This window comes from Xyrauchen texanus, chromosome 43 (genome assembly GCF_025860055.1).
Source record: "Xyrauchen texanus isolate HMW12.3.18 chromosome 43, RBS_HiC_50CHRs, whole genome shotgun sequence".
Classification (NCBI taxonomy): Eukaryota; Metazoa; Chordata; class Actinopteri; order Cypriniformes; family Catostomidae; genus Xyrauchen; species Xyrauchen texanus.
In genome coordinates, this window is record NC_068318.1 from 3,011,100 (window position 1) to 3,025,632 (window position 14,533).

At 36.4% G+C, this 14,533-nt stretch overlaps 1 protein-coding gene across 8 annotated transcripts in view; it reads right to left on the reverse strand.

Annotated features, from left to right (window-relative positions):
* tpm2 (tropomyosin 2 (beta)) overlaps window positions 1-14,533 on the reverse strand; it is a 33,385-nt gene that overhangs the window by 4,767 nt on the left and 14,085 nt on the right. For 2 of the 8 annotated variants that reach the window (XM_052116293.1, XM_052116297.1), the window contains 7 exons: window positions 10,344-10,477; window positions 10,094-10,211; window positions 9,276-9,346; window positions 6,949-7,024; window positions 6,225-6,287; window positions 5,112-5,181; window positions 2,919-3,345 (listed from right to left, as the gene is read on the reverse strand). In XM_052116293.1, coding sequence (XP_051972253.1) covers window positions 3,263-3,345; window positions 5,112-5,181; window positions 6,225-6,287; window positions 6,949-7,024; window positions 9,276-9,346; window positions 10,094-10,211; window positions 10,344-10,477 — 615 coding nt within the window. In that variant the 3' untranslated portion in view covers window positions 2,919-3,262. Of the gene's footprint in view, window positions 1-2,918; window positions 3,346-5,111; window positions 5,182-6,224; window positions 6,288-6,948; window positions 7,025-8,605; window positions 8,682-9,275; window positions 9,347-10,093; window positions 10,212-10,343; window positions 10,478-14,533 lie in introns of those variants that run through there. The other 6 variants (XM_052116296.1, XM_052116300.1, XM_052116294.1 and 3 more) reach the window with 3 other exon arrangements.

Consider the following 14,533-nt stretch of genomic DNA (forward strand, 5'->3'; position numbering starts at 1 on the left):
ATCTGAAACAAACAGTAAAGCTGTAACTCTGCAGTTAAATGAGAAACATTTCAAGGTACTTCAATGTGCATTCCCAAAGCACCGAATGACTCTAATTTGCACAATCTGCCATTTCTTGGAAGTTTTTTGGTCATGTATTCTTCCTGAAATGAGGCCACAGATTTGTCTACTGCTGTAAAGTTTTCATATACACAGGTTTCTTGTTTTGACCTCAGCTTCACTTTTTCTGTTTTTCCAAAGAACAGTCCAGATTAAGGCATTAAAGATAAGGTCACTGGTTTTTCTCTTGTACATGTACACACTGCAAAGAAGGGCTGTAAATTACAGAATTCCCTGTATTAAAAAATAAAGAAATGTAATCAATGCTGTAAGCAAACACACAAAGGGGCAAGCAGAGTACGGAAATAATGGACATCCCAATTCTCTGGAAATCTGCAATTTTCAGCGGAATTCTGTGCATGCAGATTCTGCATAGCTGTCTGTATCTGATGCAATCTCATGTTTCATATGAACACAGTATTCATCTTGTTTTGTATGTGTACTCAAAATAAAGAATATGGCATGCAGCTGACCAAAACAAAATGAGTTTTGATGTAAAATTTTAAAATCTACTACTCGACATTAATAATTGTGATTACTAGGGGTGGGTAGAAATATTGTTTTTCAGATTAATCTTGATATAGATATATATATATATTTTTATGCATTTGGCAGATGCTTTTATCCAAAGCGACTTACAGTGCACTTATTACAGGGACAATCCCCCCGGAGCAACCTGGAGTTAAGTGCCTTGCTCAAGGACACAATGGTGGTGGGCGTGGGACTCGAACCAGCGACCTTCTGATTAACAGTTATGTGCTTTAGCCCACTACTCCACCACACATCTTGATCTTGATATCGTTTCTTAAATCCCAAGAATGATCTTTAACTCAATGCGCAACCCTCTACTAAAAATCAGAGAGGAAATCGCTCGCATTTGCAACCAAATTTTGTGACTAAAGTGAATACATTTTTCAACTGGCTTGTAAATGTTTACATTTCACTTACCAGTAATTGTGTAGCTTAGTTGCGATTTGTTTAGTAGCGTGATCCTTTCACAGCGTATTGAGATTAAAAGTGGTTGTGTTAATAGTAAAAGTAATGTGTGTCCAAGACGAGATCCACGCAACCCATATGTCATTGAATACAGTCTCTTAATACCCTTTCTGTTCTTTACAGTCAGTTGTTTATCAAAAACAACTATAAAAAAACATTTCATTCTAATCATGATGAGGTAAAAGTCCTCTCTAGTTAACATGCGCTCATTTAAATATGCTGTTTGCAGAAATGCAGTTTTTGTTGTTAAAAAGACAGCACGTGTTCAACAAATCAACGTAAATACTTGTAAATAGTACAAATTACGCAATTTAACAATAAATATGTAACAAAAATAATATATGAAATAGATATTATTTATTGATTGAATACTTTTTTTGTTCATTTTTAAAAAGCCAAAATGATGAAAAAGTTATCAAAAATAATTTCTCAAATTTATATTTTCCCTAATGTACTTAAAAAGGTCCCCCGTATAATTATCAGCATTAGCTGGGACATAATTTATTTTATATGTAAGCAATAACACATGTTATTATGTGACCCATTTAAAATACTTAAATAATAGCTAAATTCCACTGGAAAGGGGCATTTATCTGCGACGTGCTCACCTGGAATTATGATCGTTGTACTTTAAACATAGAACATGACATGCATCAACACTGAATCAACGTTTGCGAATATTTAACAGGCATATTTATTGAAAACAATAGAATGAATAGTGCAGGATCAATAGGGCAACCCAGCCTGTTCTAAACAGAATTCACCACATAAAAGGTACTTAACATATTTAAATAGTTAGGACGTTGTTGGAAATAATTAACAGGTAGACTAAGCCAAATCTACGAGAGAAAACAATGCGCTGAAATGTTGCACATATTTCACAACGTGCAGTCGTGCATCAGCCATTGATCTAATATGACAGCTGTTCGGTAAAGAACATTAACCAATATCAGTTATGATGTAAAAGAAAAGTAGCTATAGGATAGGAAAAAATAGGCCTGTGATAAACCTACTGTACTCTAAACATGACGTGCACACAGAATAAAAGATAGTTTCACATGTTAAGCAGTCGGCACCTCGTTGAAAACAGCCTTCTTAGTCAGCAGATTAAAAAAAAAATGGCATACCTAGCCTAAAACAGTCATTTTCTACGCTACTTACTCAAAAGCATACATTTTTTGATGAGGAAAATGAACACGTCGACATGGTGAAAGATGGGACTTGACTTTGAGGCTGCTATCCTGCACTTGAAAAAGTCTGCACAGCAGAAAAATAACACAAGCATGCTCCGATTTAAAGAAGACTCAAATGTGAAAACATCCATAGGGACTTTCAAAGGTTTGGAAAGCCGATTCCCGCATCACCGAAGTGATTTCATTACTACTATGCAGGGGCGTAGCACCAAACTGCTACTATGCTGAGTTTGCTTGTCTAGCGAGAGGACATTTTTCTGCGCACGCCATGAGTGAGAGAGGGAAGAAGCACGCGCTGCCTGTATCTGCTCCAGATATCCTCTTTTATAAATAATATTTGAATTATTAATTCTATTTAACATATGTAACATTAATATGACAGTAATTTAAGCACAACCTCAGCAAAAATGTAAAGCCAAGCGTAAATGTGTAAAAATTATGATCAGTTTAACGGGGTGAAATATTAACAGACTAGTAATTCCAGTTTCGACTAGCAGCATCAGAACCATTTAGTCGACTAGTCTCGCACATTCCTAATCAATACCCTGCCCTATTGGCTAAACAGAGATAATCTAAATAAAATGAAAAAAGATTGAAAATTAGAAAGAAAGAAAAAATACTGAAGCAAGAGACATTTTTGGCATTTATTACAGGAAAAAGTGAAGCGGTGGGAGAACATGTGGAGCATGTATAACACACTGTAGTTGACAGCTTGGACTAAACATGTAAGAACCTCTTTCAGTCATGGGAACAAAACACAATGTTGATAGTTTAGGACAGAAAGACAGGACGCAAAACATGCTGCAGTCTGAGCTCCATCAAATCAGACTGATTATTAATGTTTTATCTCCGTTTCTGTGACATGGAGAAAATACAAACCGAATCAGCACTAAACCCAAAGTGTGCCAAACAGACAGCGCCACAGAGAAGAACAGAGAGGAAAGGAAGGATGAAGGAGGACAGTGAGGGTTCTTTTAGAGGGTAGTCATGTCGTTTAGAGCCAGATCCAGCTCCTCGCTGAGGGCTTTACCCTTCAATTTCTGAGCATACACCTCATCTGAACATCATCAGGACCACAGAGAGCACAGACAACAAACGGAAACATGAAATGGACAAAAACGTAACAAAAACACAGAATAATATTGTGAGATAAGGAATTCAGAGTTTCTCGCTCACTGTCATTGCATAACAACTGCAGAAAAGGGCTTTCAAATGACCAAATATTATTTAGAATTGAAGCATTCTGAGCTTAAAGTAAAACCTAATATACAAAGAATCAGAATAAGCAGCACAGAATGAGTAAAGATGGCAAGACGTCTTAAAGACATTGAGCTTTTGGCACGAGGCATAGATAAAACAGCGAGACTTGACGCAACACCCAAAGACATGTCTGCGTGTGTACATTTGTACAGACAAAATTAATTGCTTTGGACTGTAGGCAAGTGAAATTATATTGTACTTACTTGCCATACCACTTTTCATGGATATAATACTTTACTCATCTGCCACAACAATGTAATGTCTTTGAATTATCTTCATATGTGGGCTAGTCACAGAAAATATTGATTATATATATATATATTGATGTGATATTTTGTGATTAATTAAACAGTGTAACATGTAATCACTTTGATTACATTTTCAATCAATTGACAGCCCCACTACAGAACAATATTAGCCTAACTATAAAACTTGTTAAATTAAGTGATATGTCTGAACAACAAGCAAACATTCACAAATCTTCATTATAAAATGTTTACTCAGGCATTTTCAAGCACTCTCAAACAGATCGTTTTGATTAGTTACATCACCTCAGAAATGATACTCCATCTGCAAAAACCCACAACACATGCTCTCACATGTCAACTCAGGCATGTGATCGGCTAAATCACAAAAAAGCAACAAAATGTACCAGAGTACATTTAAACGAACAGAGGTTTCACAGAGAGCGGTCTCCCAAAAACTCTATTACATCTATAACAAAAGTTCATTTTCCAAACTAAATGGGGGAATAATTCATCTAGACTGAACATTTTCAAATGTCTGCACTGTATCTGCAAGGTTTTATGATTATACAGACAAACGGTTCGAAATGTGAAGATAAATTTCCCGATTTCACTGCAAATATCACGTCAGTAATGCTGGAACTGCAGCTAGCGATTTTTAACCTGTCAGCCACTGTGGCAATGGTTCAGACCTGTTTTATATCCAACCAATATATTTCTCTTGATGGATTAAAACAAACCTGTCTTAATTGAATGAAGTCCTGATGGCGAAAATCAGGAGTCTCCGTCTAGCACGTTCTTAGTGTGTGCATGACACAGAAGCCGCTGTGAAGTTTGTGAGTGAAGTTGTTCCGAGGGAAGGTTGAATGACACTTTATTGGTGAAAAATGCTTATCGAGCATGCACCGGCCAGGACATTGTCGATAACATGACAATGTCATGAACATTAGTTCTTTAAAGGATTTACACAATTCATGTGGGGTCACATTTTTAGGTAGGAAGAAACTGAATTCCGGATTAATCGATCTAAGAGTCAGCTCATCAAAACGGATAACCTGCAGTTAAAGTCTGTTACATTTAAGAAGACACGAGATCCATCAGCCGAATACACACACAACACACTTACACCACTTCAAGCACTGTTAGTACGGCACATAATGAACAACTGGCTGTATCTGGTCATGCTAAACAGTTTGCTGTTCAAATTCAACTTACAAAAATGAGACTGCAAACGTGAAATTACTAGTGCATTCTGGTTATTCTTTCTGTTATTAGTTAGTATTAGTATTTATAGGCAGCATAATGAAATAAGATGTACCTTCTAAATCATCAATAGTCTTCTCAAGCTTTGCCACAGACCTCTCAGCAAACTCAGCTCGGGTTTCCGCCTGGAGGAAAATCATGAATTTTTATGAACCAATGAGAAAAAAACGTGATATTAGACAAAACAAACATATAACAATGAATAAAGGTGAAGAGATGTTTTGTAATGAGAAGTCCATGCACTGACTTCAGTCTCAATCTCTTAAACCATGTGTACAGTACTGTGTAGTGAGATACTGGATTCTGCTTGAGGAAAAGCTCTGACATGTAATAGTGGAGGCCATGAAAGACATTTCATTTTTTGCTTCTTGAACTAGATTTTTAGATATGCTCAGCACTGGCTGAGAGTATTTTTATTATAAAATATTACAGAGCAGTGTTTCTACATCACAATGAGTTCATATTGTAAGCAGTGAATCCTATGAACTTTCTGCCATGTTAAACCATTGACATCACTACAATGGTGTAGCCAAGTGGTTAAAATGCATTCAAGTGTTTAGCTAACTGGTAAAATTTTAAACAGAAGGAAATAATAATGTTAGTACAATATTTTGGAAAAATATATTAAACACCAACATGAGATGAAGACTCTAGTGACAGTCTAAGAGAAAAAGATGCTTTATTCTACATATGGTGCTGGGTGGAAATTCATAAGCGCTGCCATATAGCTTGTTGCAAATATTGGTCATTTCATCTTGATAATCCCATGCAATTGGATGTGTTCAATAACAAAATATATTAATCATGGCTGACTGCAAATAGCACATTTCTATAATGGCATAAACACAAATATTGCTAAGATCTATGTTGATAAAAGCAAGTTTATGGTTTAAAACCCCCACATGAACCATCACCATTGTACCCTTAAATTCAGGTTACTACAGGAGAGCTGAACCTATTATAAATGAATGGTGTGTTGCTTTGGATACAAACATCAGCTAAATTACTATGTATATCATAAGACATTGTGGGTTCTAGCAAATGCTTGCTTGCCCCTGTGAAAGGATTACTCATATTCTTGGGACTTCCAGCTGACACATACTTCTATTATTCAGGTGATATTTCCAGAATTTTGTCTATGGACTGTATTTCCAAAGCGAGTGCTCACCTCTTTAAGTTTGTCAGTGAGTACTCTGATTTCCTCTTCATATTTGTCTTCTTTTGTGGAGTACTGATGAAGAAAAAAAAAACATTCAACAATCGTTTAATGTTAAACCATCCTTCATTCAGGTGCTTTTTGTTTATGCACAAAAGATGCTTACTATTTACGCACAATTCAGTATTTTAAATATCTTTATTACCGAGTAAAGATCTCTTTACCAAATACTTAATATACAATAAAAAATACATAATTCTCTGATCAGTAGAAAAACATTACATTGGTTTGGTGAAAAAGGTAGCAGAGAAGTCTATGGAGACAGTGAGCATGAGTAAGCTGTTTTTTCTCTACCAATCGATTTGATTAAAAGAGAGCTGAGTAAAACAAATAGTTTTTATATGCTTATCTAATCCCATAATGCTGTATTAACAAGGGACATTTTTTAGCTTCATTTAAAATTTGGAAGAATGTCAAAATCATTTGTTCATGTTCCTGGCACACTGTCATTATGGCTGTATGCCTATTAAATGTTGTGTAGCTTGAGACAATAAATGACAAACAATTTTTTTCTCTCTTTTTTTTTTTTTTACATTTAGAAGGCCTGCCTGTTTGTTGGCTAGATCTCGGTTTTGTGTACCTTTCATTTCTGTAGGTGTCTACGTTAACCACAAACATGGGAAGTCTATGCATTTGGAATTTCCACTGTCACAAATCCTAAGACTACTCTTCCTACCTTCTCAGCCTGTGCCTCCAGGGACTTCAAGTTGTTGGTGACATTTTTCAATTCTTCCTCAAGGTCACCAGATTTGCTGTGCGACAGTAGGAGAGGTGGGAAAAGAAAGGGAAAATAAGGAGAGAAGGAGAAAGACAGCATTTTGAGAAAACAGGAAAGACAGCCGTTTTAGCTAAAGAGACCCCAACCTGAATGGGACAAGAAGTCATTCTCCTTTACTTTGAATGAATAAACATTCAAAGTTCCAAGGACATTGGAGAGTAATCCTTTACATGTCTTTTAAATGTTAATCGCAAATAAGTTTCTATGGAAAAATAGTTCCATATAATTCAGAATATAACAGCACATCTCTAATTCTAACCAAATTTCAGGTCAAATAGGACCACAACATTAAAACCTGTTGATATGCACCCCCTTTTTGAGCACAAACCATGAAAATGACATACCTGAACTTGGTTGTATTTACGGGACCCTTTGGAGTATTTGACACAATTGTAGTATTTTTTGAAAGATGACACTTTGGGCTTTATTTCCCAAGTTTCAGAATTAATATATGTTGTTACTTTGTAAAGTTAGAGAAGCTGAAGTTTATAGTAATGGAAATAATTTGTGCAGAACATGTATTTATAATCTAAATAAAACAACAATAAAAGTGACAAGACAACCCAGAAATACAATGTTCTCAAAGCCACAAGTCTAAAGAAGTTATGTTTCAAATTTGAAGATGATCTAACAAAAAATTAGTTTCCTGCAAGCTTTTTTGTCTGTAAAATCACTGGAAGCATACAGAGTAAAATGAAGGCTCCGCCTTTCAAGACGACACAAAATCTGACTGCACTGCTTGGCTGTTATGAATAAAACTATGCCCCATTTTTAGAAATAGACTTTGGAGACAGGCTCATTTAGTTTATGAGACTCTAATATATTAGACAATATACAGTTATACACCATGAATGCTGCTCAGATTGCAGAGTTCGTTGAAAAACGATGACGAAGGGTAATTCTTTCAGGCAAGATCTCATGTAAACAATGGAGAATATATCAATATTTCTCACATTTATCACCTTTATGGACAAAAAGTGCTATTGGATGTTTTTCAATGAATGCTTGTCATGGACAATTGACCCAAGTGAGGCGAACTGGATTCATCTGGCGATCGTGTTTTCATAAAAAAGGTATGAAGTCCCGTTTTGATATTGGATGTTTTAATTTGTACTCCTGGCACAAATAATGAAATTTCTGTTTCTGGAGCATTGCTATCATAAAACAGAGATCGGATATCAATGTTGAACCCTTAGACCTTTGAAAAGATATATAATTTGTTAACATTAATTACATTTATAGATGGTAAATTATATATTAAATGTAAGTCACTACCGTGTGCGGGCGATTGCTTATCAACAGGTTAAATTAAAATATTTCATACGGTCCACATAATTTTTTTTTTCAAAGAATAAAAAAAGAAGTGCTTTTTCCAAGGTGCATGCTACATAAGAGAAGTAATTAAACTGCGGCGTTCCCCAAGGCTCTGATTTAGGACCCTTTTGCTTTTGCAGGACATGTTGCAGATGCACAGGGATAGAGCAGAAAAGATCTCCAAAGAGAGGAAACGTAAAAAGAAGCCAGCATTAGTGACACGTCATTCTCTCGTCAGTACCTCATCCTCTCCGGCCATCATGGATTTCAAATTCTGGTCCATGAGCTTAAGTTCCTCCTCCAGCTGTCTGACTCGACTGTTAGTCCACAGAGGGCCGGAAAAGGGGGGTGGGGGAGTGGTCAGGGGAGGTAATGGGGGATGTAGCATGCATTTGGGAAACAGGGAGAGAGAGGACAACCAGAAACCTTTTTGTTGTTAAATGATCCTGAGAACTCTTCTGTTACTAATAATAGATCACTTGCATCAGTTGAAGTCTTTGGAAAAAGACTATTACCCTACAGTTTTAAGAGAGATCAGTTCTTGCAAGTATTATACTTAAAGTGATAATTAAACTGTGGTTTGTTGTTTCAGGTCCCACTGTCATGCATTAAGTTATTGCAGGATTCATGCAAAGGCACATTTGTTCCTGACAAGGAATTAAATGAGCAGTTTTCCAGATGCAGATTCATCTTGTTTTTTTTTTTCATAATGTCAGTGCCAGACAAGGCAATACAATACAATACAATACAAAATGACTGAATAAAAGCAAAGACTTTAACATAAACACTAAGAAATACCTCTGACTACCAACACCATTGCATTTACACAGGATTATTGATGTTTTTTTTTATGGAATTTTACAATATAAAATACTCAGATAAACTGTCTTGAATTAAAGTTTTATACTTACGCCTCAGCCACCTCAGCTCGCTCCTCAGAGCGCTCGAGTTCACCCTCAAGGATCACCAACTTGCGTGCCACCTGCAGTCAAATAAACAAATTCAACAATTCTAGCTCTTTATTACTACCTTTATAAAATAGCAACTGTTTGAAGAGAATACATCTGCAAAGCCACACTAAGAAACAAGTTAATCCTCAAAAAACAATACAGTGACCCTGTGTTTTAGACCACATCCACTCTAATCTGTTTAATTTGAAAACTCAATTTTCAGATTCCTAACACCATGATATGACATGTTATAAAGTGTGTTGTCTCTAAACTATGATTGAGTCAGTCACAAACAGCTTAAGAACATCAAGTGACTACTTTCGAACTGACGGTGTAATCTGCAGGTCAGTAATCTGCCACTTCCCCCAACTAAACACAGTATGCAATTAGTAAACAAGTTTTTTTAACTACTAGACTGTTGAAGGTTTGTGCATTTAAAAAAAAAAATGTAAATACTTAATATGTAGAGACAACTACTAGTAAGAGATTCACATTTCAGAATGCCACTTTCTACCAACTCCTGGAATAAGCCATTTTCATAAGTGCACGTAAACTGGGACACTGTTCCATACAAATTAGTATTTTATATTATTATTTTATATAAATACTGTATACTTAAACAATAAAATACTAATGAAATAATTGAAGCTATAGAGATTCTATTATAATTTTACAACTGAAACAATAACTAGTTATAGCTTGAATAAGGATGTGTAAGTATTGTTGTTTAAATCTTTCTAGTGCTCTAATGAAGAGGTAATGGATCCTGACATGCACACCTCCTCATATTTGCGGTCAGCCTCTTCAGCGATGTGTTTGGCCTCCTTCAGCTGCATCTCCTGGATCTCCATCTTCTCCTCATCTTTAGTTGCTCTGTTCTCAATCACCTTCATTCCTCTGTATGGACAAAAACACATAATTGGTCAAACTGCATATTCTGTAAAAACTATGCAGATTTGAGCCAAAATATTGGATTCATGCTGCTTGTCTGAACATAGCCCAAGTGTGTATAACTCTAGAAGAATCCACCTTTCGCTCTCATCTGCAGCTTTCTCTGCCTCCTCAAGCTTCTGTAGCGCTGTGGCAAGTCTTTCCTGGGCACGATCTAACTCCTCCTCTACCAGCTGGATACGTCTGTTCAGGGAAGCCACCTCTGCCTCGGCCTAGGATCATAGAAATATGATATGCACAGTGTACAGCTGCGCTAATATGACGATATATCGCAATACTTTTCCATACGATATTGCATCAATACTTTTATATTCAAAACATTTTCATTCTATTTGTGTATTATAAAAATATAAATACCTGGCAATTAATAATAGGGCTCTGCCAATACAATCATATATGGGCTACATTTCCTTGTCAAATCAAGTAATTTATATTTGTATAGTACTTATTTATAATACATATTGTTTCAAAGCAGATTTACAGAAATCATACTTTAGTGTCTGTAACATCTTAAATTTAACACACACAGTACTGTGCTAAAGTCTTAGGCACATAAGATGCTTCACAAAAGTATTTGTCTTAAGATGGTTATTTATATCTTCAGCTTTAGTGTGACAATAGGAAATATAAATGTTAGACTCCCAAACATTACTTTTGCAAATACAAAATATTAGAATAGAAGAACAGGGAGCCCTGCAACAGATGTCATGACCCTCACAAAACCCCCCACTGAACATCGTGTCTGTCGGACATTACATAAAGAGACAGAAGCAATTGAGACAGCCTAAATAGACAGAAGAACTGTGGGGAAATCTCCAAGAAGCTTGGAACAACCTATCTGCCTATTTTGTGCGTGTGTGTGTGTGTGTTGGTTACGCTAGAGGATGGAGTTTGTTTTGTGGAGGAACACATCTTCAGGACTGTTATGTGGATAAATCTACACATTCTTAGTGTTTATCCTGCCTATTGGCTGGAGTTTTTTTAATAGATTATCTTCTGTCTAAATCTGTTTTACAAAATGGACTGTTTAAGTTTAGAGGGATGGATGCTGGTTGGCGCTGTTGTGTGTGGGGTTAATGCGCACGTTTTTCTATTTTCAGTTTTTTTATGAGTGGATTGTCTCTCTCCATGTGAAATATGAATGGGTTGGAGCAGCCCATAAAAAGAAGGAAAGTTATTTATCTTCTTAAATGTTAGAAATATGATATAGTGTTTCTTCAAGCAACACATCTTTCCCCACAGGAAATGAAAAATTTGGGAAGATATGGAGTGGGCATGTTTTCTTTAGTGCTGGCTCAAGTAAGAGCAGGGGATTCATTACACTGATAAGTAATCATATACAATTCAAATGACACTAACTGATTAAAGATAAAATTAGAAGAGTCATTAATGTTTTAATTCAGGAGCAAAGTTTAATTTTGGCTAATATTTACACACCTAACATTGATGATCAGGGCTTTTTTATAGATCTTGAAGGGATGTTGCAAGCCGCTAGCACCCCTCATTATATAATACTGGGAGACTTTAATCTACTGATGGACTCAGTCCTTGATAATATTGAAGCAAAAGTATGTAAGCCCCCAACATTGACCCTTCTCAGGATGTGTAAAAATCTTGGTCTTGCAGATATTTGGAGACTTTTGAACCCATCTGGTAGGTACTCTCTCATCAGCCAATAAGAATTATTCAAGAAAATATTTTTTTTTTTTTATGTCCAACTCCATCAATTAATCTGTTGTTGACTGCACAATTAGAAACATCTTAGTCTCAGATCATGCACTGGTGAGTTTAGAGGTGTTGCCATATTTGGAGAAAAATAAATCATATAGTTGGCACTTTAATGTATCCCTTTTGCAAAATCCTGATTTCAACAAATATTAAAGGCAGTGTCTATTAAATATCAGTGTCTATTTGAAGACCAACTGGTCCTCAGTATCTTCTGTGGGCGTGGCTTGGGAGGCACTTAAGGTGGTTCTTAGGAGTCAGAATATTAAAATTGCCGAGGCAGAGCTGAAGCGCAGAATGTCGTCTGATGGCCTCAGAGAATTGACCTGATTGAAATACAGATATAATCCCATTTTGTCATAGAAGGTGGAGTTTTGGCTATTCAGGGCAAGACAGCCATACTTTGAGTCAGGGGACAAAACAGATATAAAAAGCAGAGAGTATTTTTCTACCATTCCCTCAGTGGAATCTGCTGGTGGTGAAATAATAACCTCAGCCTGATATTAATAATGCTTTTAAAGAATTCTATCTTGATCTTTATAGTTCCACATCTTCGTCTACTGATGAAGATATTAGAAACTTTGTGGAACTATTAGAACTCCATAAACTGACGATTGAGCAAAAATAATTCTCTTGATTCTGAGATAACCTTGGGGGAGTTTGGTAGTTAAGGCCCTGCCTACAGGCAAGATGAGGCCAGATGGTTTTGCCGCTGAATTTTTTAGATCTTATGCTACAGAACTGGCTCCTTTTTTGCTAAAAGTTTATACAGAATCAATAAAGAATGGAAAGCTTCTGCCAACTATGACAAAAGCCCGGATCAGTCTGATTATTAAAAAGGACAAAGATCCAAGTGAGTGTAAGAGTTACCATCCAATTTCCCTGATCCAGCTAGATGTACAAATATTGTACAAAAATGTGGCTAACCGATTAAGTTATGACATCTCTTATACATATAGATCAAGTAGGATTTATTCGGGGCCGTAGCTCTTTTGATAACATTGGGCGTTTCATCAATATCATGTGGTCAGTGGTGAATGATCAGACTCTGGTCACTGCCATCTCACTTGACGCCGAAAAGGCATATGATATGGTAGAATAGGATACTTTTTTTAAGATATTGGAAATATACGGGTTCGGGAATACTTTTTATTGGCAGGTCTGCCCTCTTTCCCCATTATTGTTCAGCTATGATAAGAAAGGACAGCTTCTGGTTTATGCAGATTATATTTATTATATTTATCTAACCATACTAGATCTATGCCTTGCCTCCACAAAAATATTCATTCCTTTTCAAAGTTCTCAGGATAAAAAGTAAATTAATGTAAATCCGAAGCTTTGTCTCTGACAGCGTACTGCCCAGTAACGGTCCAGTTGGGTGCCTTTAAAGTACTGGGTATTTTATTCCCAGTAAATTTGTCTGATTTAGTTAGAGTTAATTTTGACCCTTTAATAAAAAGTTGAGAGATGTGGGCAGATGGGCTTCATTACATTTATTGATGATTGGTAAGGTTAATGTTATTAAAATGAACTGTATTCCAAAACTCAAATACCTGCTACAGTCACTCTCTATAGATGTCCCCCTCTCTTATTTCAAGCAATTTGAGAACACAGCAAAGTCTTTTGTTTGGAATGGCAAGCATCCATTTCAGTAAACTACATAGGCCGATTGACAAAGGTGGGCTAGGCCTATCCAAGATTTTGTTTTATTATTATGCGTTCGGTCTAAGACATCTGGCTCATTAGTCACTTCCACCTGAAAGACCCCCTCCCTGGTTCTGTATTGAACAGGAAGTTATTGCCCCTATTTTTGCCATTGCAAAGCCTTTCTATCAATCTAACCAGAGAAGTTAAATTACAACCTGTTATCTCGCATTTGCACTCAGTATTGACAAAAATGTTCAGAGTGTTTAATTTGGATATTTATCTAAATGTTGCCTTCAGCTTATGGCTGAACCCCAAACTACATATTAATAAGTCCCCTTTCTGCTGGTCAGAGTGGATTTTGTTTGTGTGTGTGTGTGTGTGTGCGTGTGTGGGTGGTTTACTATACTCGGTGACCTATATGAGAGTAGGGTGTTGAGATCCTTTGAAAATTTGGTTCAACATTTTGGGATCCCCAGGTCTCAGTTTTTTTTTTAAGTATCGTCAGCTGCGCCACTTGCTCTGTACTATTTTTGGGAGTAGCATACACCCTCCTAAAGCAGTAGATACTATGAGAGTGGTGATTACTGCATTGGAAAAGGTCGTGGGGCATCAGTGTATTACTCTGTTAATTCTGGGAGTCTGGGGGACGGAGCCTCAACCACTCTCAAGAGATTATGGGAGAAAGATTTAAACATGTAATTGGAGGAAGTGTGGACTAGGATTCTAAAAAAAATATCAAGACTGCATCTAGAGATGCGAGGGTCCGCCTTATGCAATTCAAGATTTTACATCGGTTCTATTGGACCCCCTCTAGATTGTATAGGCTTGGTCTTAAAGAAACGCCCACCTGCTGGCGATGCCAATCAGAGGACAGAGACATAACCCATGTCTTTTGG